The sequence below is a fragment of the Chiloscyllium plagiosum genome, unplaced genomic scaffold (genome assembly GCF_037043375.1).
Source record: "Chiloscyllium plagiosum isolate Xiang-an unplaced genomic scaffold, Cpla_swu_hap1 HiC_scaffold_5, whole genome shotgun sequence".
Taxonomy (NCBI): Eukaryota; Metazoa; Chordata; class Chondrichthyes; order Orectolobiformes; family Hemiscylliidae; genus Chiloscyllium; species Chiloscyllium plagiosum.
In genome coordinates, this window is record NW_028270143.1 from 62,315,637 (window position 1) to 62,340,333 (window position 24,697).

The 24,697-nt window shown below is 40.0% G+C and overlaps 1 protein-coding gene across 3 annotated transcripts in view; it reads right to left on the minus strand.

The window, feature by feature from the left end:
- LOC122549914 (receptor activity-modifying protein 3-like) overlaps positions 1-24,697 on the minus strand; it is a 205,241-nt gene that overhangs the window by 150,577 nt on the left and 29,967 nt on the right. The window contains exon 4 of one of the 3 annotated variants that reach the window (XM_087987227.1): positions 322-4,955. The exons of 1 other annotated variant lie outside the window; for it this stretch is intronic. In XM_087987227.1, the coding sequence (XP_087843353.1) occupies positions 4,700-4,955 (256 nt within the window). In that variant the 3' untranslated portion in view covers positions 322-4,699. Of the gene's footprint in view, positions 1-321; positions 4,956-24,697 lie in introns of those variants that run through there. One more of the 3 variants, XM_087987228.1, reaches the window with a different exon arrangement.

The following is a 24,697-nucleotide window of genomic DNA, read 5'->3' on the forward strand; positions in this document are numbered from 1 at the left end:
TGCATTACTGATTCTGGTTTTCTATTCAAAATTTATTTAAATAACTCAATTTAGCTTTCCAAATTATTAGGTGAAATTTGAGGTCACATCTCCAAATATTGACCCAAGCTTCCACATTACTAATCCATTAACGTTACCACTGTGTCACCCTAACAATTGTGTAAACAATTGTTTACACAATTGCAAATAGTGTAAACAATGCATTAGTACACCTATCTCAACGTGAAAGTTAGATATTGCTTCTAATTATAGAGTTACACATTTATAAAAATGGGTCTCCAGTTAAAAAAAAGCTTGAATGAAAATGCACAATTTTCCACACACTTTGCAATAATTCACATTTTATTCCAAAAGTCAGTTTTTAAATAATACAAAGCTGGACAAAGCTAAAACTGGACATTTTCCACTTGATTAGACTACATAGCTTATGCAGTATTTGGAAACATTGAAAATTCAAGATGCACAGCATCCCCATCTACATTTCTAAGCTTTCTTATTAATTTCAAAATATCAGGACTCATTTTTGACCATAAATGTTTCATAACAATCATATATAGGTATGTTTCAAGCCTTTGTAAAGTTCTAACACGTTATGACCTTGAATGTAATGTGCACTGGAGCATAATGTAGATTTAACCACCCACAGGAGTAACGTGTATTGGAGCATAACATACTTAAACAACTGCAGGCTGTTTATGAGCACTGGATGCAATATGCCTCAAGACTACAGCTTTAAAAGTAATGTGCTGTCAATTAAAAGCAAAACAGACATTTTCAAGCACTGCAAAGTCAAGCATAGCATGTAATATTCCTGGGTTTTTTTCGGTGAACAGAGGTAGATTCAAAAGCAAAAGTAAGAAAATATCATCAGCAATCTCTGGCTTTACAAACCAGAACTGATATATGATCATATCCGTGTTCACAGACCAGTCAGTTCCCTAAGAAATCGCTATAGAGACTCAGCAGGTCTGGCAGCATGTGTAGGAAGAAAGCAGATATAATGCTATAATTCCATCAGTTCTGATGAACAGTCACCAGTTAACTCTGCTTTCTTCCCACAGATGATGCCAGACCTGCTGGGTTTCTCAGCAATTTCTGGTTTTGTTTCAAATCTCCAGCATCCATTGTTCTTTGTTTTATTTAAATCTGTTGCTTAATATTGATTGAGGCTGGTGGACCTTCTTCCAGTGGTTTGATGGGTAAACGTTTTATATGGTAAGGAGCATAAATATGCCGGATTTGAATCTGAGCCTGGGCGGAGTTAACTGGCTTCATATATTGCATAAATGTCAATGACCCGACTGGCAGAGAGCTGAGAAGTGTAAAACTTTGCCACTGTGGCCATTACTAGTTACTGTTGGTAAATAAGTCTGAATGATCATCAGGTAAGGCGAGGTTAGCTGTGATACACCCATTGATCAACTTGTCTGCTCTGTTGTCTCAGTTTGGATATGAAGAAAGACCACTTGAACAAGACACTGGAGGGCTGATGACACCTGTGGAACCATACCCCAAACAGATTTGCTACTTTCAAATGAAAAATATATCAGAAATGTTTGATACTAATAGATTGAGCATGAAGTAATAACTATGTAAGCAAGTGTAACACAGTGATAGAGTTTGTTGGAATGCAAACGGATTAGCCCAGCTTTCTAATAATCAGCTTTGGGTAGAGATTTGCATAATTCTGAGGTCACAGCCTTCCCAACTTCTTTTATTTAAATTTCCCAAAACATGGAAGGGCAGCGAGTACTAATGTTTAACTAATTATTTCAGTCAATATCTGATTACAGTGGTTTTATAGAAGTTTTTCAAGCCTATATTCACAGGTTCTGTATTAGGTGACCCTAACACCCCCATCTCAAAGCAGATCTTTCTTTTGATTTGGTTTCATATAGTTCTTCATAATCTAAAAGATTATATGGATTTTATCCTGCTTCCATCTTTAGGATTATGATAGTGTGTATTAAATTTCTAATTTACAAAGACGCAGGGATCAAAGTACAACAGTACTTAAGTGATAGGTGTTGTTCATATTTTTGAAAAATAAAACAGCAAATTCCCAATCTCTGAAATCATCAACAATTATCAAGCACAGACTAAACATTTCTAGACAAAAATGTAAATGGTATTCTTGGGTATGCCTTCTCTAACATTGATAGAGGCCGAGAATTATGTCATATAATAGGGATGGAGAAGAGGACGCAATGAAAGACGGCAAATAAATAAATAAAGACTTGTAGGACACTCAAGAGTCTCATTCTTCCTCCACCAATTACTCTGAATGAAATCTCAGTTACAAAATGTGTTATTGTCAGAATCCCTTATGCCAAGGTGAAAATAGGTAACTTTGAAGCAGTTAAAATACTTTGCTCTTATTTGAATCAGAATGGAGCACTGAGTTATAGTGGTTGTCCCACATGATGTGGAAGAACTTGATACAGAAAACCAACACTAAAAGACATATCAGTTCATTCTGTATAGCAATAATGCATTTTATATTGCTGTTTTTTATAAAATTTCAAAATAGAGTAATTTGTTACAAATGCTTAAGGGCTCCTATTTCAATATGCACCAAATAAAGTTTAAATAAAAATTATTCTGGACTAAATATCTATTATCATTAAGTAAACTTTATTGATCATTTCTGTACATATAACTTTTTCAAAGAAGGGTGCCTATGGGAACCTGAATCTCAGAGACAAAGTACAAAAGCCTTTAACCTGCCCTCACCCAAGTCAGATCAGTGGGGAATTCAAATGAAATATAGTTCATATATGTTCACATTCAGAAGTAAATGTATTTTTTTGCCATAACAGACAACATTTATGCTTCAGGTGTTTAAAAAATTAGAACATAAATATGTCTTTAAATTGGAGTTTGAAGTGTTGTAAAAGGCAATGAGTTCTGTCACTCACTGGATGTATCTTCAACTTTGACACCCATGTTAATGACACCAAAATCCTTAGCTCTTCTAAGGATTCCAATGTAACCCTGGTTGGAAGTGGAATATGCAAGATGGCTGAAAATTAGATCAAGTCCTATGCATTCTGGGTTCTAAACTTTTCCTGATGTTTCCTCTAGTCTTTTTGGAGAGTGGAACAATGATTTGAGAGGAGTACAACCTGAGTCCAGTAGTACATTGAAGTTTCCTGCTTCCAAGCTGAGCAGATCCTAAGGCTGTTATGTCTCATCCAAATACACTCCGTAATAGAAATTGGGTAGCCTGGTTTATGAGAAATCTTATCCTTGCTTACAAAGGTCCTGTCTGATTTTTATCAGCAAATGTAATTACAGATGAAAAGATGCATCCTTAGCAGCTTAAATGCTTTCCAGAACCATTTAAATTATGTAACCACTTTTTGATCATGCTAGTAAAAACACCTAAAAATACCCTTGAAGGTCAGACACAAGACAAGTTTTTTTTATATTAATGTGCACATACAGTCATGCAAAAACAAAAGCTAAGGAGCCATGCATTTGAACAAATCACCAACATGGACCAAAGAAAGATAGAGGAATATTGTCTCTGACCCAATAGACTACGCGCAGCTCAGTGACAGAATCTACTGGCAATACAATTTAGATGACATTACCAAGATCACTAGCCCATGCTTTTCAGGGCAGGGGGTACAAAAAAAAGCCCTACAAGATATCTTGACAATGGCTGAACATGTTAAATGGGATGCTGTGCAGTCAAGTGCAGTCTTGGTGTCAGGAATTTACCAAGAGGTACACTTTAGCTTTAAACATTGTGTGAAAGTCATCAGTTTAAAATATACAAAACACGTTTATGTCATTTCAGGCAGACAACAGAGCACAGTAAAGCCACATTCACTTCCACACATATTATAGCAATCACAAATTGCAGTAAAACTGTTGTATTCTGACCATTGTTCATTTTGTGGTTATAATTATTTATTTTGCTATGTCTAAGACTAAGATTGTAATAGAAGAATGTTGGTTGTATCACAATCATAATTTTTCTTCTGTCCAGAATAAAGTGGAATGAGATGAGCAGCATATTTAGTTTAAGTCATAATAGAGAGCTTAGGAAATGTAGGGCTGTTGTCAGTTCCCGTACCACTCCTGATGAAAGCACAGTCAACCATTTCCGTTCATTCTTCTCCTTCTCTGGGAAGCACTTTCAACATCCTTCCTGGAGTTTGCTCCACACCCTCCAACTCTGAGAAATCTCTTAAAGTGAAATTGGGCACATTTATTTTCAGTAAGTGCTGATCTCTTCTTCACGTGATTGTCTTCAATGTTGTCTCATCTCACTTTTACATAGCTGGCTTTATAATTTACTGTCATGTAGATTTGGGTAGTTAACAGTATAGTTTCCAATGTTGACTCATGAATATAACTAGTTATCCAGTAAAGTGTGAGTTTGATAAAAGTAAATTAGGTTTTTGAGCCCTATGCGTTTGTAACAGTTTAATTATCACCACTTGAGTCTATAGGATCAACTTTTTTGTTATTGAGCAAATCAGGACACTGTTTCTTTCCTAAGAGGGTCCAAAACTTTAACCCACCTCTCTTGCAGCTGTATATTCTGAGAGAATCACTGGTTATCCTCTTCCAACTGAAGACGATGAGCAACAACCTAAACATTATCAGTGGAATCGACTCAATCACATTAAGGTAGAGTGATTGTAAAGTAGTAGTTTGTACTCTTGTCCAACATGCACTTTTAAATCTACATCAATACATCATTCCTTTTACTACACCATACCACAATTGCTATCATTATTATGGTTAGTAAAATTGGCACTGTGATGAGGGCAATGAGGATCTTGTCAGGAGGGTCCTGGAACATTAGCATCTCCAAAGTACAGTTTGAAAAAAAATGTTTATGGATATTAATAAGATAGTTTTCCACTTGTGGATTTGGCCAGAAGCAGGAAATCCCTTCTACGACGCTTTCTGCACAGTATGAGAAAGTACTGTAATAGCTGTGAAAAAATATACAAAAGCAGAATTAATTAACACATACTTTGCGAATAATTGATACTGCACAAAAGAGCTTATTTTTTCATTATATAACTTACTGAACCAGCTAAGTCTGTACAAATAAAAAGAAAAACTTACTGAGGTAGATTATCATTTACAGATCAGGAGGGCAGTGCCGAGTTGGAGGCTTGGGACTGGGATAATGTGGAGGGGAGGGGAAATGAGGAAACTGGTGAAATCCAAATTGTGGTTGCAGGGTCCCAAGGCAGAATATGAGATGTTCTTCCTCCAGGCGTCAAGTAGTAAGGGTTTGGCAATGGAGGAGGCCGAGGACCAGCATGTCCTTGGCAGAGTGGGAGGGCAAGTTGAAGTGTTCAGCCATAGGGCGGTGGGGTTGGTTGGTGCAGGTGTCCTAGAGATGTTCTCTGAAATGATCCGCAAGTTGGCATCCTATCTCCCCAATGTACAGGAGTCCATGTCGGGTGCAACAGATACAGTAGATGACATTGGTGGAGGTACAGGTAAATTTCTATCAGATGCAGAAGGATCTTTTGAGGCCTTGGACAGAGGTGAGGGGGGAGGTGTGGGTGCAGCTTTTGCACTTCCTGCGGTGGCAGGGGAAGATGCTATGAGTGGGATGTGGGCTGGTTGGGGGTATGGATCTGATGTGGGAGACGTGGAGGAATGGTCTCTCCGGAACGTTGACAGGGGTGGGGAAGGAAATATATCTCTGATGGTGGGGCCCGTTTGTAGATGACCGAAGTGGCGGATGTATGGTGTATACAGAGATTGATGAGTTGGAAGGTGAGGATCAGGGGGTTCTGTCTTTGTTGCATTGGGAGTGATGGGGTTCAAGGGTAGAGGTTACATTAGCAATAGGTATGGAGATTGCTTGAATTTTAGAAACCAGTAAATAATGACCAAAGTATGGGATAAATTACAGTATGAGAGAAATCTAGCAAGAAATATATAAAAAAGTAAGAGTTTCTACAAGTATTTGAGAATTATGACAATAATTAATGTGTATTGATAATGGTGCCTTGGTCGTTTAGAGGGTGAGACTGGACAATTAATAATGAGAAACAAGGAAATAATAATGGTATGAAAAATTGTGTCCATCTTCACCGTAGAAAATATAAAAACATCCAAGTATGCTTGCAAATCAGGAGATAACAGAGAGGGAGGAACTTAAAACAATCATAATCACCAGGGAAAAGATACTGGGGAAGCTATTAGGAATAAAGGTTGTTCCCTGGACCTTATGGTTTGCATTCTAAAGTCTTCAAAAAAATGATCTTAGTCAGATTAGTCAGTACATTAGTTGTAAGCTTGCAAATTCCTGAGGTTCTTGAAAGATCCACATGAATTGGAAAAATTAGAAGAGAAAACATCTATTCAAGAAGTGATGGAAGCAGAATGCAAAAACTACAGGCCAGTTAGCGTAAAATCTTCTATAGGGAAAATGCAATACCTCATTATTAAGTGGTAATAGTAGGACAATTAGAAAATCATAACATGATCAAGCAATGCAAACAGGTTTCTGTGAAAGCAAGATCATGTTTGGCTAATCAGTAAGATTTCTTAAAGGAAGTAACAAAGTGAGCTGGGATAAAGGGGATTCCTGCAACTGGATCATTAAGTTTCCAAAAAGGCATTTGATAAAGTGCTACATCAAGGACAATGAGACTGAACCTCATGGTGTAGAGTGCAATGTCTCTGATTTGTGCTTCTCTATGGTGTTCAATGTATTTCCAAATTTATTTTTAGATGTCCTTTGGTGCACTCCATGTATTGCACTCCATGCTTCCTTATTTTAATTCCATCACCTTGCAGACCTCATCACTCACTTTTCATTATTGGCAGCATCACTCAGCACACTTAGCTGTCTGTGGTGCAGTAACAACAATTACAATTGTCTGTAAGGAATGCCACAAGCAATTGTAATTGTTATATTATATTTTACAAAAGCACACTGCCTGTTCTAGCATATAATGTTCAGATATAATTGCAATGTGTGTCGTCATGTCATTGAAAAATAGACAATTGTTTGATGTTCCATGAATAATGCCACTTTCAACTGGACAACAAAATTGCAATAATTTGGATCAATATTTAAACATTAGGTGTGGGGATGCAAGATGGTGGCGACCCAGCAAGTCTGAGTCTACAGTGCTCTTCCCAAGACTTGGGTAAAGTGGGTCACCCACCCCCACCACACTCACCAAATCATTTATAATAGCTGTTTAATTTAATTAGTTGTTTAATATTAAACTTAAACAATCTAATCCTTAGTAAAAATTATTAAAGGGAAGGGAGCCCGCAGCTCTCAACAAGCAGGAACCCCTCCCCCACCCTCTCCAGCTGCAGCAGAGGCGTCCACAGCCGCCCCGGGGGACTTACCTACAGTGACAAGCTTTGTAGAAATGATCTCCAAACTGGATGCAAAGATCTCCAAACTGGATGCAAAGATGCTTCATTGAAGCATCCCGAAATCGATGGGACTCACTCTCGGCCGCGCTGCAGAAGCACGACCAAGACATCCAGGAAATCGAGTGCCGAGTCGGAGGGGCGGAGTTAAAGACCGTGACCTCCGAAACTACAGCGCAATCGGCCGTGGATCAGGTCCGGACTCTCGAACAGTGAGTCCGGACCTTAGAAAATCACATTGACAACCTCGATAATTGAGGTCGTCGAAAAAATATTCGTTTGCTGGGCCTTCCCGAACGGGAAGAGGAAGGCCAGCTTACAGCATTCCTCCAGCAGTGGCTGCCACAGCTTTTAAATCTGGAAGCTGGATCAGGCCAGGTAAGGGTAGAATGGGCCTACTGGGTTGCAATATGCGGGCCCGGCTCGAACCAGCGCCCACGCCCGGTCCTGTTCCAGCTGCAGAGCTACAAGGAGAGGCAGATACTCCTAGAAGCCTCTAGAAATCTCGGAAAAGACCCCCAAACTATGATCTATAAAGGATCCAAGATCATATTATTTCAGGACTTTTCCCCAGCTCTGGTCCGAAAGAGGAAGGCATTCGACGAGACGAAGAAGCGTTTAAGGGAGATAAATATTCAGTACCCCTTACGCTACCCAGCTTTAACCATGAAGGATCCGTATATAACTTCGGATCGCCAGAAAAGGCTAAGGAATTCTTGGACTCTCTTAGATAAACTGTAAGACATAATGGATGTTAGTTTGCCTTTCCCCCCGCTTTGGTTTATATCCCCCTTTTTTTTTCTCTTCGTACCTTACTGTTTAATATTATTATGGGAGGTGGGGAGAGGGATTTGATTTTCTCCCCCCCCCCCCGGGGTTGTTTTCTTTTATTATTTTATGTATATATGAGGGATGTAGGTATATGTATATGTATGTATGTATGTATGTATGTATGTATGTATGTATGTATGTATGTATATATATATAAGCTGGGGGGGTTTGGTTAATGTTGGTGGGGGGAGGTGGTTACCTTATTCAATTTTACCTCTGTCTTTAGGAGCGGGGTTGTTTCTCCCTTGTTATTTTGTATTAGTATATTTAATTATTATTTGTTGAGGTTGTAATTTTATAGTTATATGTTTATATATGGTATTAACATTACCAAATATATCCAGATGTTGGTATGGGTGGGGGTAGGGTGCTCACTGTTAACTCTAGCTTTGTATTATATTTGAATTCTCCTCATTTTATTGAGGAGCGCCTGGGTCAAGGGTGGGGCATTGGTTGGGAGAGGATATGATGGACTTTTGGAGAGGAAGTGACACCCCCTGGCAACAAGGGGGAAAATCTCCACTTAGATACGTTTTATATTTTTTTTATTTAGAAATAGTTTTTTATTGTATTGTTGTGAGTGTATTAGAGAGGCTTTATTTTTGTAAATTTTATATGCTCTACGCTCGGGATGTTCTGGATAGGGTTCCCCCTCCCGAGGGGTCTCAGATTTGCCCAGATGATTATGGTTGATCAGTCGGTTAAGTGGTGCACCTGGAATGTCAAGGGGAGTAATTCGCCAGTCAAAAGGAAGAAAATATTATCAAATCTTAAGAAGGAAAGAGTTGATATTGCTCTCCTACAGGAGACACACCTGTCGGATAAAGTACACTTGAAATTATGACAGGGTGGATTTGATCAGGCCTTTTTTTCTTCTTTTAGCTCAAAAAGCAGGGGAGTTGTTATTCTTGTTCGGAAGAATTTCCCTTTCAAAATCCTAAAGCAGATAAAAGACGAATCTAGACAATATATTTTGATTAAAGCCCTCAAAAAAAGGAGAGGAATATGGGATTTTAAATTTGTACTGCCCCCCGGCACACCCATTTAAATTTATAATGGAAGCCTTTTCAAAATTGATGGCTTTTGGTGCCCGTCATACAATTATAGGAGGAGACTTTAATTGTATTATGGATCCGGAAATAGATAGGATTCCCAAGAGTACTGCAGGAGTATCTCCCAGATCTAGACAATTGATGGATCTGAACAAAGAATTAGGATTAGTAGATGTATGGAGATGTCTTCATCCACAGGGCAGAGATTTTTCTTTCTACTCCAATCCACATAAATGTCATACCAGAATTGATATGTTTTTTGCCCCCTCGATTTTTTTAAATTCCATATCATTCTGTAAAATAGGTAGTATAGCAATTTCCGACCATGTTGCTATATATATGGAAACCAAGGCGAGGAACAACGGGACATCCCCTCGGCATTGGCGTATGGACCCCTTCCTAATGAAAGATAGTAAATTTGTAAAGTACTTCTCTCAAGAATCTAAAACTTTTTTAGAAATTAATTCAGGTACAGCTAGCAACCCATCAATGATGTGGGAGACCATCAAAGCTTACACGCGAGGTTTGATCATCTCCTACTCAGCGACCCAGAAGAAATTGAAGGGAGAACAACAGCGTCTGCTTGAAGCTCGCTTAAAAGCAGCTGAAACAGCATACACTGATAGACCTTCTATTATTAAATTGCAAAGGATTACGGCTCTTAGGACAGCTCTAAACACCACGCTTACTCAAACGGCTAAGAGGGAAATATTATTTGCAAATGAATATGGTTATATGAATATGGCGACAAACCGGGTAGATACTTAGCATTTCTTGCAAAGAAAAAAAAGGCCCCTCAGACTATTACGTCTATCAAGGAAAGTACGGGTATTTTGACTCATGATCATAAAAAGATTAATGCGATCTTTAGAGAATTTTATTCTGAGTTATATAAATCGCAGGATTGTGAAGATCGGACGAGGAGGATGCAGTCATTTTTTAAAAATGTGACCTTTCCAGGCCTAACTCCGGAACAGGTATCGGTCCTAAATGCTACTCTAACAGTCCAAGAAATACTTGATGCAATTAGGCAACTTCGGAGTGGTAAGGCTCCAGGCCCAGATGGTTTTCAAGCTGAATTCTATAAAGAATTTACAGAAATATTGGCTGGTCCAATTATGGACATGTATAACTATGCATATAGTCAGGGCTGTCTCCCGCCTTTGCTGAAAGAGGCAAATATTTCTCTTATCCTTAAAAAAGGAAAGGATCCAGAAGATTGTACATCATACAGACCAATATCCTTGCTAAATGTAGATTTTAAAATCCTTTCTAAAACATTAGCACTGAGACTAGAAAGGGTACTGCCACATATTATAAAGGAGGATCAGACGGGGTTTATTAAGGGCCGTAGATCATCCAATAATATTAGAAGGGTTTTGAATGTGATTCAAGCCTGTCATCAGGGAAAGATACCAGGAGTAGTAGTTTCATTAGACGCGGAAAAGGCATTTGATAGGGTTGAATGGTCATATTTGTTTTACACATTGGAAAGGTTTGGAATTGGACAGGTGTTTACCAAATGGGTCTCAACATTGTATAGTGATCCCAAAGCAGTTGCGGTTACCAATGGATTAGGTTCGGATAGCTTCAGTGTGGGTAGGGGCTGCCGTCAGGGATGTCCCCTCTCGCCATTGTTATTTACGCTAATAATTGAACCACCAGCAGAAGCTATACGAGCTGATCCTAATATAACGGCCCCGAGGATTGGTACAGGTAAACATAAAATTACCCTTTATGCAGATGATGTTCTTCTATTCCTCAGTAATCCTCTGATGTCCATACCTCGCCTAATCCAAGTCATTAATACATTTAGCGCATTCTCAGGCTATAAAATTAATTTTTCAAAATCGGAGGCTATGCCAATGGGTGGCCTTGCTATGACAACCCACTTAGTGGACAGATCCCTTTTTCCCTTTCGTTGGTCTCTGGAGTGCTTCTTATATTTAGGCATTTTTATTACTCCAGTATTTGGTCAGTTGTATAAGGCTAATTTTGTGCATTTACTGGAAAGGATAAGGCAGGACCTCCAGCGATGGGGAGACCTTCCAATTTCCTGGTTGGGTAGAATAGCACTAATCTATGTCTTGATGTCTTGCCCCGTCTCCTATATCCTATGAGAATGCTTCCGGTGATGCTGCCGAGGACGGCTCTACGTAAATTAAATGGCTGGCTGGGTTCCTTTATCTGGAATCATAGACGGCCCCTCATTAAGCTGAAGAAGCTACAGCTTCCACAGACAAGGGGAGGATTGGACTTCCCAGACTTTAGGAAATATCAGTCAAGTTCCCTATTAAGTTACATAGCTGATTGGGTCTTGTCTGATCCACAATCAATCTGGTTGGACATCGAGGCCTCTCAAGTAAAATACCCACTTATTAACCTTTTATTTTCAGACAAGAGGAAAATCATTACAGATTACTGTAAAAACCCTATAATACTAAACACAATTAAGGCTTGGAATATAATGCGGCAAAATGAGGGCAACTCACATAAAACATCCCCCTATGCACCGATATTGGGAGCATGGGGATTCCAACCGGGGTTTACAGATGCCACTTTTAAACTCTGGAGATCCAGGGGTATCTCATGTTTAGGGGATCTATTTAAAGATGGGGTCCTGATGTCTTTTGAACAGCTGCATCAGAAATTCGGATTACCTAATGGAGAACTCTTTCGATACTTCCAAATTCGAGAATATATACAGAAGACTACGTTATTAGATAGTCTTTATAAATCAGATAGAGAATGTAGTGTCCTACGACCAGTGGGGGTATCTTCCGTCAATACTATTTATCATTTACTTCATGATGAAGTATCGGGAGATATGGATAATCTGCTTAAAACATGGGATCAGGATTTGGGACTAGAAAACTCTATAGAAACGTGGAATGATATTTGGGAAAACGCTGGAAGAATTACTATCTGTAACAGAACCCAGGCTATCCAGCTGAAGATACTTCATAGGGCCCATATAGCACCGGTTCGACTGGCAAAATTTAAGGCAGGAGCATCTCCAATGTGTCCCAAATGTAAAATAGAGGTGGGCACTCTTGAACATTGCCTATGGACCTGTCATAAGATCCATAGATATTGGACTAAAGTAGCAAGTACCCTGACAGAAATTTTAGGAACGGAAATTAAAGTGGACCCTGTATCTCTCCTTTTGGGTTTTTTGAACTTTCCCTCCCTGGACATGTACGGGAAGAAACTATTTTCTATTCTTTCTTTCTGTGCAAGGAAAAATATTTTGGTGAACTGGGTAGCTGAGGGCCCCCCTGGACTTTCAAATTGGCACAGATTAATTATGGAATGTATTCCCCTTGACTTCCTTACAAATATGGTGCACCGAAAGACCGAATTATTTTATAAAATATGGCAGCCCTTCTTGAATTACATAAATACAGATATTTCGGCTATCCTAACAAGGGCTTTTATTTAATTGAGATTACAAACCTGGCTGGTCCGGGGCCCCTTAGGAGAGGAATCCCGCACGAATACGGGTTTTATTACATCTGATGTTAATACATTCCGAGCATGTAAGAGACTTAACTATACATTCTGGTTAGTTGTAGGTTAGATTAGTAGATAGTTGAGTTTTGTTTTTTTTTCTTTTTCGGTATTTTTTTTTCTTTTCTCTTGTTAAATTTTGGCTATTGTATATTTGATTTAATTGTATATCAATGTTTATATTTGAGAGTTTTGTTTATTTTTGTAAACTTGTAAAAATGTTAAATTTATAATAAAAATATCTATATAAAAAAAAATTAGTTGTCCCAGCACGTGCTACACTCACTGCCTGCATCAACATATTACTCATCAGAGGCTGACAGCTGATAGAGAGCTCATCAATACAGATAGGAAAGCCTGGTGTTTGGTGACTCTACCCATCAGAGAACTTCTTCTTTGTTCTTCCTGACCCCTCCCACCCACCTTCCTACTTGCTTAAAATATCTTTCATCTCCCTTCCTCTTTCGTTCTGATTAAACATGATTGACCTGAAATATTAAGCCTGCATCTCTCCATAAATACTGTTGAGTTCTTTTACAGCATTTTTGTCACTTCTTCAGATTTTCAATTCTGCAGCCTGTGTTCTGCTTTTGTATTAATATCTGATTCCCAAGTTAGTGGATATCAGTTGTAGCAGCAAAAACGGCTGTACAAACCATAATCGCCAAGCTAGGAAGAGAAAAAAATCTCAGCACTTGGACTTAAGAAGCCTGATACTTTAAGAGACATAAATAAAGAGAGGCTAGCACCCTAGGGCACAGCTTTAGAATGAAGGGACAACCCTTTAGAACTGAGATGAGGAGGAATTTCTTCATTTCAGAAGGTGATGAATCTGTGGAACTAATTGTTGCAGAATGCTGTGGAGGTCAAGTCATTGAGTGTATTTAAGATAGCGATAGATAATCTCTTGATTAGTAAGGAGATCAAGGCTTTCAGGGAGAAGGTAGGAGAATGGGGTGCGAAACATAGCAGCCATGGTCAAATGGTGGAGCACTCATAATTGGCCAAAAAGCCTAATTCTGCTTCTATATCTTATGGTCTTAAGTTCCTGTATGCTTTGCTAACCACCCTATCAATATGCCCTGTCAATCTCAATGACTGTCATCTGGATGAAGTTGTTAAACCTTTGAGGTGGACATAATAGATTCCCTGGCAGTATTTTGAAGAAGAGCAGAGGAATTCTACCTCCTTTTTCCTCAATCAGCACCTGATCATTATTACATTGTCTGTGGGAAATGGGCTTCCTATATTACAACAACAATTGCAATTCAAAAGTACTTCATTAGCTGAAAGGATTTCTTATTCCACGGTCATAGAAATTATAATGTCTTCTGTACCTTTACACAGCCAAATGGAACAAACAAGTTTGGGCATTCTGGATCAGTGGTGCTGGAAGAGCACAGCAATTCAGGCAGCATCCGAGGACAGGCAAAATCGACGTTTCGGGCAAAAGCCCTTCATCAGGAATAAAGGCAGAGAGCCTGAAGCGTGGAGAGATAAGCTAGAGGAGGGTGGGGGTGGGGAGAGAGTAGCATAGAGTACAATAGGTCAGTGGGGAAGGAGATGAAGGTGATAGGTCAGGGAGGAGAGGGTGGAGTGGATAGGTGGAAAAGGAGCTGGGCAGGTCGGACAAGTCAGGGGATCGAGTTGCTGGAGGTTAGAAACTAGGATGAGGTGGGGGAAGGGGAAATGAGGAAACTGTTGAAATCCACATTGATGCCCTGGGGTTGAAGTGTTCCGAGGCGGAAGATGAGGCGTTCTTCCTCCAGGCGTCTGGTGGTGAGGGAGCGGCGGTGGAGGAGGCCCAGCACCTCCATATCCTCGGCAGAGTGGGAGGGGGAGTTGAAATGTTGAGCCACGGGGCGATTTGGTTGATTGGTGCGGGTGTCTCGGAGATCTTCCCTAAAGCGCTCTGCTAGGAGGCGCCCAGTCTCCCCAATGTAGAGGAGACCGCATCGGGAGCAACGGATACAATAGATGATATTAGTGGATGTGCAGGTAAAACTTTGATGGATGTGGAAGGCCTTGGATGGAGGTGAGGGAGGAGGTGTGGGCACAGGGGCCTTCCACATCCATCAAAGTTTTACCTGCACATCCACTAATATCATCTATTGTATCCGTTGCTCCCGATGCGGTCTCCTCTACATTGGGGAGACTGGGCGCTTCCTAGCAGAGCGCTTTAGGGAAGATCTCCGAGACACCCGCACCAATCAACCAAATCGCCCCGTGGCTCAACATTTCAACTCCCCCTCCCACTCTGCCGAGGATATGGAGGTGCTGGGCCTCCTCCACCGCCGCTCTCTCACCACCAGACGCCTGGAGGAAGAACACCTCATCTTCCGCCTCGGAACACTTCAACCCCAGGGCATCAATGTGGATTTCAACAGTTTCCTCATTTCCCCTTCCCCCACCTCATCCTAGTTTCTAACCTCCAGCAACTCGATCCCCTGACTTGTCCGGACTTGTCCGACCTGCCCAGCTCCTTTTCCACCTATCCACTCCACCCTCTCCTCCCTGACCTATCACCTTCATCTCCTTCCCCACTGACCTATTGTACTCTATGCTACTCTCTCCCCACCCCCACCCTCCTCTAGCTTATCTCTCCACGCTTCAGGCTCTCTGCCTTTATTCCTGATGAAGGGCTTTTGCCCGAAACGTCGATTTTGCCTGTCCTCGGATGCTGCCTGAATTGCTGTGCTCTTCCAGCACCACAGATCCAGAATCTGGTTTCCAGCATCTGCAGTCATTGTTTTTACCAAGTTTGGGCATTGTTCAGCTGATCTAGTGCTTACTACTTCTTGGATATTAACAACAGTATGAAATGGCTGCCAATTATCATCACCCTTTTGCATTGCAAATGCTTCAAAAAGTATTTGATTGTTTGTAAACTTCTTTGAGAGATCCTAAGTTCACAAAAGGCAATATAAATGTAAGGTCCTCCTTCATCATAATGTATACAGCAACTTGGATGGTATCCATCAGTCTATGCAAGCAGTTGTTTTCTTGACATTCTCTGACACTGCTTGTTGCTCACCATCAGTATTACCTGCTTAAGCGCACCATCTGCACTTGTTGAAGCTGTACTGGTGTTGTAAATAAGATGATGGAAATACAATTTCTCAAAAGACTATTTTTTTCTGGGACACTGGAAACAAATAGACTGTTCTACCAGAGCAACACACAGCATCAGGAAGCTTGTTCAAATATGCTGCAAGATATGGTCTGAAATAACATTTCTGTCATTGTGTGTATCCATGTATGAGAAAGTGAAACACAAAAATTGAGCTTCGGATAACATTTTCTGTATGTTTGGGGGAGGTTTTCAATTTCATTTTCCTTAATTTCTTCATGTTCATAGAGACAAGCATGTTCAGATAGCCTTCCCAAAGACAGTCACATGCTCCCAACTTGAACATTCACCTCCAGATCAAGTGTATTTTGTTCATTATTTGCCATCTTGTATCTAAATGCATGCCCAACATATTACTGATGAATGGCAGATATTTTACAATCGTGGGAGAGAAAATATGAAATGAAACAGATGTAAAGCCATGTTAGGCAAATTAGGGGAGGTGACTAAAATTTGATTAAAATGGGTAGCTTTGCAAAAGTGTTTAAGAAAGAATTCATGGTGGGATGAAAAGGTTTAAAGGAAGTAGTACAGATATAGAACTAGTTTGAAAGGCATACTACATGATACATCTGTATTATACTGCTGTACTGCCATGAATTCATAAGATTCAGAATGTATAGTTACGTGAAGCCTTTGGAGACACATGCCAGGCAACACCTTCTGAAGATAAACCTTGAGACTTGGCATTTCTCCTCAACTCATAGTTTTTCATTGACATTTGAGGTTATAAAAGATTTGTATTCAAAAGTAGTAATAGGCATTCAAATATTTTTGTCTTATAAAGATGTACTTCCTACAGCAACCATTTTCTACTCCATTTTATACATCAAGGTCTTAAATAAATATGCAATTGAACGCTCAGGAAGCTGTGAATTATGGGGAAATCTTCACACCTCTTTTTTTCAGTTCCATTGGCAAGGAGAGGTTTCTGCAAAACTGAGATCAACTTGAATTTTTGTTTTTTTAAAAAAATTCACCATTTGGTGATAAGTCATGAAAGAAAAAGTCTTTACAGGAGACCTTTTTATTTAACAGATTCCATAAATGCATTTGCTACTGAGTTGCATTCTTTAAAAGAAATACGCAATCTGTTTCCTTTTTCTATAAAGTCCACTTTAATCTATGATCTGCAGCGGTATTTTTCATTTTACAACAGATGTGTTAATAACTATGAATGCAATTCTACATGAAAAGAAACTTAATCATCTGAACCAGTCCTTCAAAATTTCACCCTTGTTCATACTTAGTGTTGTATACAGGCAGGGCTGAAGTTAGACTTCTCATTGAATATAAGATCCCAGTTCTGCAGTTCAGGTAGAAATGGTGATATGGTACAAATCTGTCTAATGTCTCAATACACCAATATTACACTAAAACAATATTATAACATTCTAAGATTTGAAGCAAGTGTTTGAATTCAGAATAATGTTTTATCACTCTTAAATTTCATTCTTTTATTGTCAAACCAGTTAACACATGTGGATAAATTAAATCCTGATTATGTTAATAGCCACAGGTAAAGGACTTATGCAAACTGTTAATTCATTTCATAAAAAGTGTGCACATAGAAAATTTATTTTATTATATGCATGGCTTCTATAGAACACACTTGGAGACGTTGCACCTGGTTATGGGTGAAGAAATGTCTATACCACAAGGTTTGCGAGGCATCACAAATTGATTGGTATTAAATTAGCACCACCATTCAAAGGGGTGGTGGTCAAATCAGTTGGTGGATATGAGGAGAGGGAAAGTGTCAGACTGATACAAAGGGTGATTTTCTAAAATTACAGTTAAAGTATACTGGGTGAAAAAATCTGCAGAGTGCCAACTCACATGTAATTGGCAGAATATATTTTTCCAGGGTTTCAGGCACAAACCACCTAGGTTTACAAGTTCAGGAAGAAGTGTCATGATATGAATATCCCAGAGAAATCCCCATGCCACTAGAAACTCAAATCAAGTATTGGATTATCTCACATGGCCACAAACTGCGGCGGACGTATGATAATCTGAAGTTTATAGGCCCATCTCCAAATGACACCCAGCCATCCAAAATGGTCTCTTTCACAAAATAGTTTAAAGACATTTCCCATTTATCTTCAGTAAGCTAGGCCACAATCCCCAATGGATCCCACTAGTACAATGTGGTCAGTCAATACACCTGGGGCAAAAGTAGATAAGCAACAAAATGTGTATAGGGATCACATTGCATGATTAGGCTGCACCGAGGCAGTATGCAAACCTCACTTAGCCATGCTCAATTATACAACTACAACATATAGCCAGATTAAGTTCACTGTTTGTGTAGCTTCATAGCTGTCAGATCTTGAGAGGGTTAACATGAATTTACCTAGGGTAATCTGAGCTACATAGAGGAAACCTTCACCTCTTAATGGGGAGATGTATTTGGACTAGTATGGGAAATGGAATTCATTTTACAAACACCTTTGACCTGTGGAAAACACAGGATTAGCACAGCAGAGCAGAATATGGGCTCCAGGATTTTGATTAGATTAGATTAGATTAGATTCCCTACAGTATGGAACAAGGTCCTTCGACCCAACAAGTGCACGTCGACCCTCCAATTTTTTTTAATATAAACCAGAGACCTTGGTTCAGGAGGCTGACAGGAAGAGAGATCTTCACAATAGGGGATAAAGAAACCTGAAAGACAAAGTCAGAGAAAATAGGTGCAGCTAACCTTATAGGTCAATGCCAACACAGTAACACTGAAGCAATGCTAGAAGAAGTTTAATGGTCTTACATGAGTGATAAAGGTCAGAAATGCACCTTCAAATGCCATACTCTTCAAACTACACCTACGAACAATCTAATCAATCACAACTGATCAAAATATCCAAAGCTTCACCTTACCTTCACACGCTTAGCATATCCACAAGAAATACATTATATATTACTCCTCCCAGTTCATCATTTATACTACACCACACACTGGCATACATCTCTCTCTCTCATGCAGAACAAGGTGGCACAGGAACAAAGACAAGTGGGAAAAACACTCAGTTACAAATCCTGCCCGGTGAAGGAGGTGACAATGTTCACCATCAATACAGCAACCGTGACTAAGCCCATGAAAAGTGAGAAGGCTAAAAGCATGGAAATATGCTCCTACCTAAACCTCTTCTCCCATGCCACATCCCTTTCATTGCACAACCTCTTTAGATTCCAAAGCTCGAGGTGTATACATGCAGCTCTTGCCAGCTTCCTACTTCTCACCGCAACAAGTTTTCCTCTTGCACACCCAAGAACTGCAAACTGAACAGGTAGTGTGTATGAGAGCATGAAATGAAGGATAAACAAAACTAATTATGATGAAATTAGTTTACACTTTTCCAAAGTTGAAACTGTGGCCAATTTAAGGAGAACATTGCAGACCCAGTAATACCACAGAGTCTTATAGCTACTGTCTCAGTTACAACTGCAGCACAAGTGCAAGGCACATTCCCTTCATGGCTCAGTGAAGATTTAACTTTCCATTCTCTTGGAAGGCAATAGCATTTGTCCTCTCACTCCTGCCATTCTGCAGAACTGCTCTCGCTGATATCTGACTGTCAGCCAGCCCGCACACCTGCCAACTAAGCCAAGATGCTACACTCAGAAGCTGGGTCAGAGCTGCTTCAGGTCATCCTTATCATCATCTGGCAACTGACTCAGATGGAGTCCCCAGCCATATACTCAGATCCTGTGCGTACCAGCTGGCAGGAGTATTCACTGACACCTTTAACCTCTCCTTACTACGGATCTGAAGTCCCCACCTGCTTCAAGAAGACCACCATCAGCCTGGCACCAAAAAAATCATGCAGCATGGCTCAATGACTATTACCTGGTGCTCTGACCTCATGGCTCACATCAACTTTAGCCTCCAAGCTTGCCTTGAGCCCTTGCAATCTGCCTACCATCGCAACAGGTCCACAGCCCTACACTCATCCTGTTACATCTGAATAATAAGGATACCAACATTAGGCTTATATTTATTGAGTACAGTTTCACCTTCTTCACAATAATTCGAACCAAGCTAATCTCAAAACTCTGAGACCTAGGTCTCTGGTCTGCCTTCTGCATTGGGTCCTCGACTTCCTGACCCATAGATTACAATCGGTGAAAATAAGCAACAACACCTCCTTTACATTAATCCCCAACACTGATGCCCCACAAAGCTGCGTACTCAGCCCCTTACTATACTCCCTATATACTCATGTGGCCAAATTTAGTCATAACCCTACCTACAAGTCTACTGACAACATCACTGTTGTGGGCTCGATCTCAAACAATAACAAGACAGAATACAGGAAAGAGATAGAGTGCTTGGTGGCATTGTGTAAAGATAATAATCTCTCCATCAATGTCAGCAGAATAAAAGAGCTGGTTACTGACTTCAGAAAGCTCAGTCGAGGGCACACCCCTGTGTCACCAACGGTGCTGAGGTGGAGATGGTTGACAGCATTAGCTTCCTAGGAGTGATGATGATGACCAACAATCTGTCCTGGTCCGCCCACATTAATTCTACAGTCAAGAAAGCACAACAACACCTCTAATTCCTTAGATGGCTAAGGAAACTCAGCATGTCTGAAAAGACTTTTACTAATTTTTATACATGCACCATAGAAAGCCTTCTATCCGGATGCATCACGGCTTGGTAGGACGACTGCTCTGCTGAGGATCGTAAGAATCTACAGAAAATTGTGAACACGGCCCAGTCTATCATGCAAAACAACCTTGCATCCATTGACGCCATCTATATTTTTCACTGCCTCGGGAAGGCAGCCAACGTAATCAAAGACTCCTTCAACCCCAGTTATAATCTTTTCCAAATTCTTCAATTGGGCAGAAGATACAAAAGCTTAAACACATGTACCAACAGATTCAAAAACAGTTTCTTCCCCACTGTTATTAGACTTCTGAATGAAGCTCTCAAATTTTAAATTGAATGTAGCGAGAATGTGGTGCTGGAAAAGCACTGGCGGCCAGGCAGCATCCAAGGAACAGAAGAATCGATGTTTCGGGCATACACTCTTCACCAGGAACGCTCAAAACATCAATTCTCCTGCTCCTCAGATGCTGCCTGACCTGCTGTACTTTTCTAGCACCACACTCTCGACTCTGATCTCCAGCATCTGCAGTCCTCACTTTCTACTATGTCACCAAGTAGCCTCTGGTTTAACATAGTAGTTCGAGCATTAAGGGTACAGAGGAACCTGTGTAAAATAAAAACATAGTGACTGTTGCCATAGTACTGAGCTTACAATGGTTGTACATCAACTGCACAAGTGCAGAGTGAAAGCTTTTGAGGTTTTACGGATCTCTGCATTCAAATGCAGCGCCCGCAGTGCAATATTTTTGTAGACACTGGCAACTTGCATTTTGGGAAAGTCAGGTATCTTACCAAAGCCACTTTCACAATCTGCCTGCATCTCTCTGGAAGGACAGAATACAATGTATTCTCATCTCTGTATTCCGTGATCTTCCTTATACATCAGTGGACAACAAACAGTGAAGTGATGTTGGATGCACCAGTCTGGAAGGATCCCAACATAAAGTAGTTCTTGCACATGGCACCTTCACAGTGGCTCCTCGCCCTGCTTTGCTGTTGCAGGTCTGCTTACAACAGGTGGCAGATTTCAATGAGCCCCTAAGTGGTGAAATAAAGATGTCTGATATACTGCTGCTCACTGAGGGTGAGGTAAGAGAACTGCTCCCTGAAAACCCTTTTTTATTTATTCATGGGATGTGGACGTCACTGGCTAAGTCAGCATTTATTACCCATCCCTAATTACCTAGAGGACAGTTGAGAGTCATCAAATTATTCTTGGTCTGGAGTTGCATGTAGGTCAGACCAGATATGGACTGCAGTTTCCTTCCCTAAAGGATGTTAGGATGTTAGTGAAGCATGTAGGTTTTTCCAACAATGGTTTCACAGTCATCTTTAGAATCTTAATAATTTTTATTAAATTCAAATTCTACCATCTGCTAAGGTGGGATTTGAATCTGGTTGCCTAGATCATTACCTGGTCTGTGGGTTAAATAGTCTAGCAACAATACCAACATCTCCCCAAATTGTGGGCAGATATAATGGTCTACTGAGAACTTCCCTGTTACTTCCTTTTTACAAGTAGCCTGTCCTCTTCAGTGTCACTCTCGCTCAGCATACCTGTCATTCTGAAAGGCAAAGAGGGATGGTGGCTTAATTTTAGCACCAACCACTGCAAACAACCCAGAAGGAATGACCAGTAAGATTTGCAATGATGCAAACTGGTCCAGTCTGTATTGTACTCTTCAAAATGGAGCTCCAGTGTGACCAATATCTTCATTTTTAAGACACGTTGCTGCTTTTTGTCCTGAACAAACACTTAAAATGAGAACCCTTAAAGTGAGAATCATATGTCAATCAATTCCTGTAGACTTTACTAATAAGACCTATAGAACATGTAGAACACTTCTCCAAGTTTGGCAGCAGCCATAACACAACAACACATGAATTGAAAATAAAAACAAAGTGTTGGTGTAACTCAGCAGGTCTGACAGCATCTGTAGAGAAAGAAACAGTTAGAGTTTCAAGTCTGATATGACCTTTTAAGAATTGAAGAATTCAAAATTCAAAAATTTCAGTCCATTCCCAGAGAATTTGCTGTGTTTCTTATACAATTATACCTTTTGTCATGGATATTCCCTTAATGCCCATGATCAGTATACTTTTGTTAAAACTGGTATATTTTCCTGCCCTCAGTATCTGTATCATAATTAAATAATTCCAATAGCAAGCTTTTGTGAGTTTAAAAACAAAGGATGTTATTTATTCTTAAACATTCATCCCAAATCAAATGACCCTCACCCTCACATTAGGTACAGGCGAAATTATGAAATGATGGTTAACTCAGCTTTATAATCTTTGTCTCCCACATGGTAGGCTTGGTTTCTTGAATGAAGTTGGTATTTTCAAGGTAAAGGGAGAGTCTTGTAAAGCAAAGGACTCCCAGCAGGCTCTAATGTTTCCAATGGTCAAATTTCTAAATGGTTGGTTCTCAGGTGATCTTGAATTTTGATAGTGTTTTCCTTGGTTGGAATCTACCACTTACAACATTGTTACTGTTAATCACTTTGACTAAGTAGATTATTTTGCAGTTAGTTTGATAGTTTTCTGGTGTAACTGTCTGTAGAGTACTTTCAGTTGAGTTTAAACCAGGTAATATCATGGCTTCCTTCCCATATGACCTCTTACAATTCCAGATGCCTTTCCAAAATAAGGTGTGGGGAGCAGGTGTTTATATTGATTTCAATACTCTATTTTGTGGTTTCACTGTGAGCGTTTGAAACACCCAAAAACATTTTTTGAAAGCAAGTTTTGAGAAGATTTGTAGCTCAAGTTGAGGTTCTGGATGTAGGTTTGCTCGTTGAGTTGGAAGGTTCATTTTTAGATGTTTTGTCACAATACTAGGTAACATCTTCAGTGAGCCTCCGAATGAAGCACTGGTGGTGTAGCCCACTTTCTATTTATATATGTTTGAGTTTCCTTGGGTTGGTGTTGTCATTTCTTGTGGTGACATCATTTCCTATGGTGGTGTCATTTTCTGTTCTTTTTCTTGCAAGAACTATAACAAACACTACATTGGACAAACAGGCAGAAAACTAGCCATCAGGATACATGAACATCAACTAGCCACAAAATGACATGACTCACTCTCACTAGTATCCTTACATATGGATGATGAAGGACACCATTACGACTGGGACAACACATCCATCCTAGGACAAGCCAAACAGAGACATGCACGGGAATACTTAGAAGCATGGCATTCCAACTGGAACTCTATCAACAAACACATTGACTTGGACCCCATTTACCACTTCCTGAGAAAATGACACCACCATAGGAAATGATGTCATCACAGGAAATGACATCACCAACCCAAGGAAACTCAAACATATAAATAGAAAGCGGGCTACACCACCAGTGCTTCATTTGGACGCTCACTGAAGATGTTACCTAGTATGGTGACAAAACCTCTGAAAACGAACCTTCCAGCTCAGTGAGCAAACCTACATCCAGAACATGTTTTTGAAAACTTACTTCTTCAATTTATTAGTACTGCTTTGAATTGGCTCTGAAGAAGGGTCATTGGACTTGAAATGTTAAATTTGTTTCCACTTCATGGTTACTGCCAGACCTGCTGTGTTTATGCAGATATTTTTGTTTTTGATTGGTTCAAATCTATCTGCAATGTTTCTGTTACCTCTTGAGTCAGGATTTTATTTATTCACTCATGGGACGTGGATATCACTGGCTGGGCCAGCATTCATTGCCAGTCTTTAGTTGCCTCTGAGCAGGTGGCAGAGGGAGAAACAAGTAATAAAAACCACTAATATTTGGAAGTTAACATACTGATCATACTGGAGCACTGTTCTCAGGTATACCAAACAAGTCAGACCATACTGCGTCATTTGTAGGTTTTGCTGAGTTTTTTTTCTTCTGGGTGGTGAGCTGCCTTCTTGAAATGCTGCAGTCCATGTGCTGCAGGTAAACACACAATGCCATTAGGGAGAGAATTCCAATATCAGCAATAGTGAAGGAATGGCAGTATATTTCCAAGCCAGCGTGGTGACAGTCTTGGAAGGGAACTTGAAAGTGGTGGTGTTCCGATGTAACTGTTACCTCTATCCATTAAAATGGAAGTCATCCTGGGTTTCAAAAGTGCTACCTATGAACCTTTGCTGAATTCCTGCAGTGCATCTTGTAGATAATACACACTGCTACTGCTGAGCATTGGTGGTG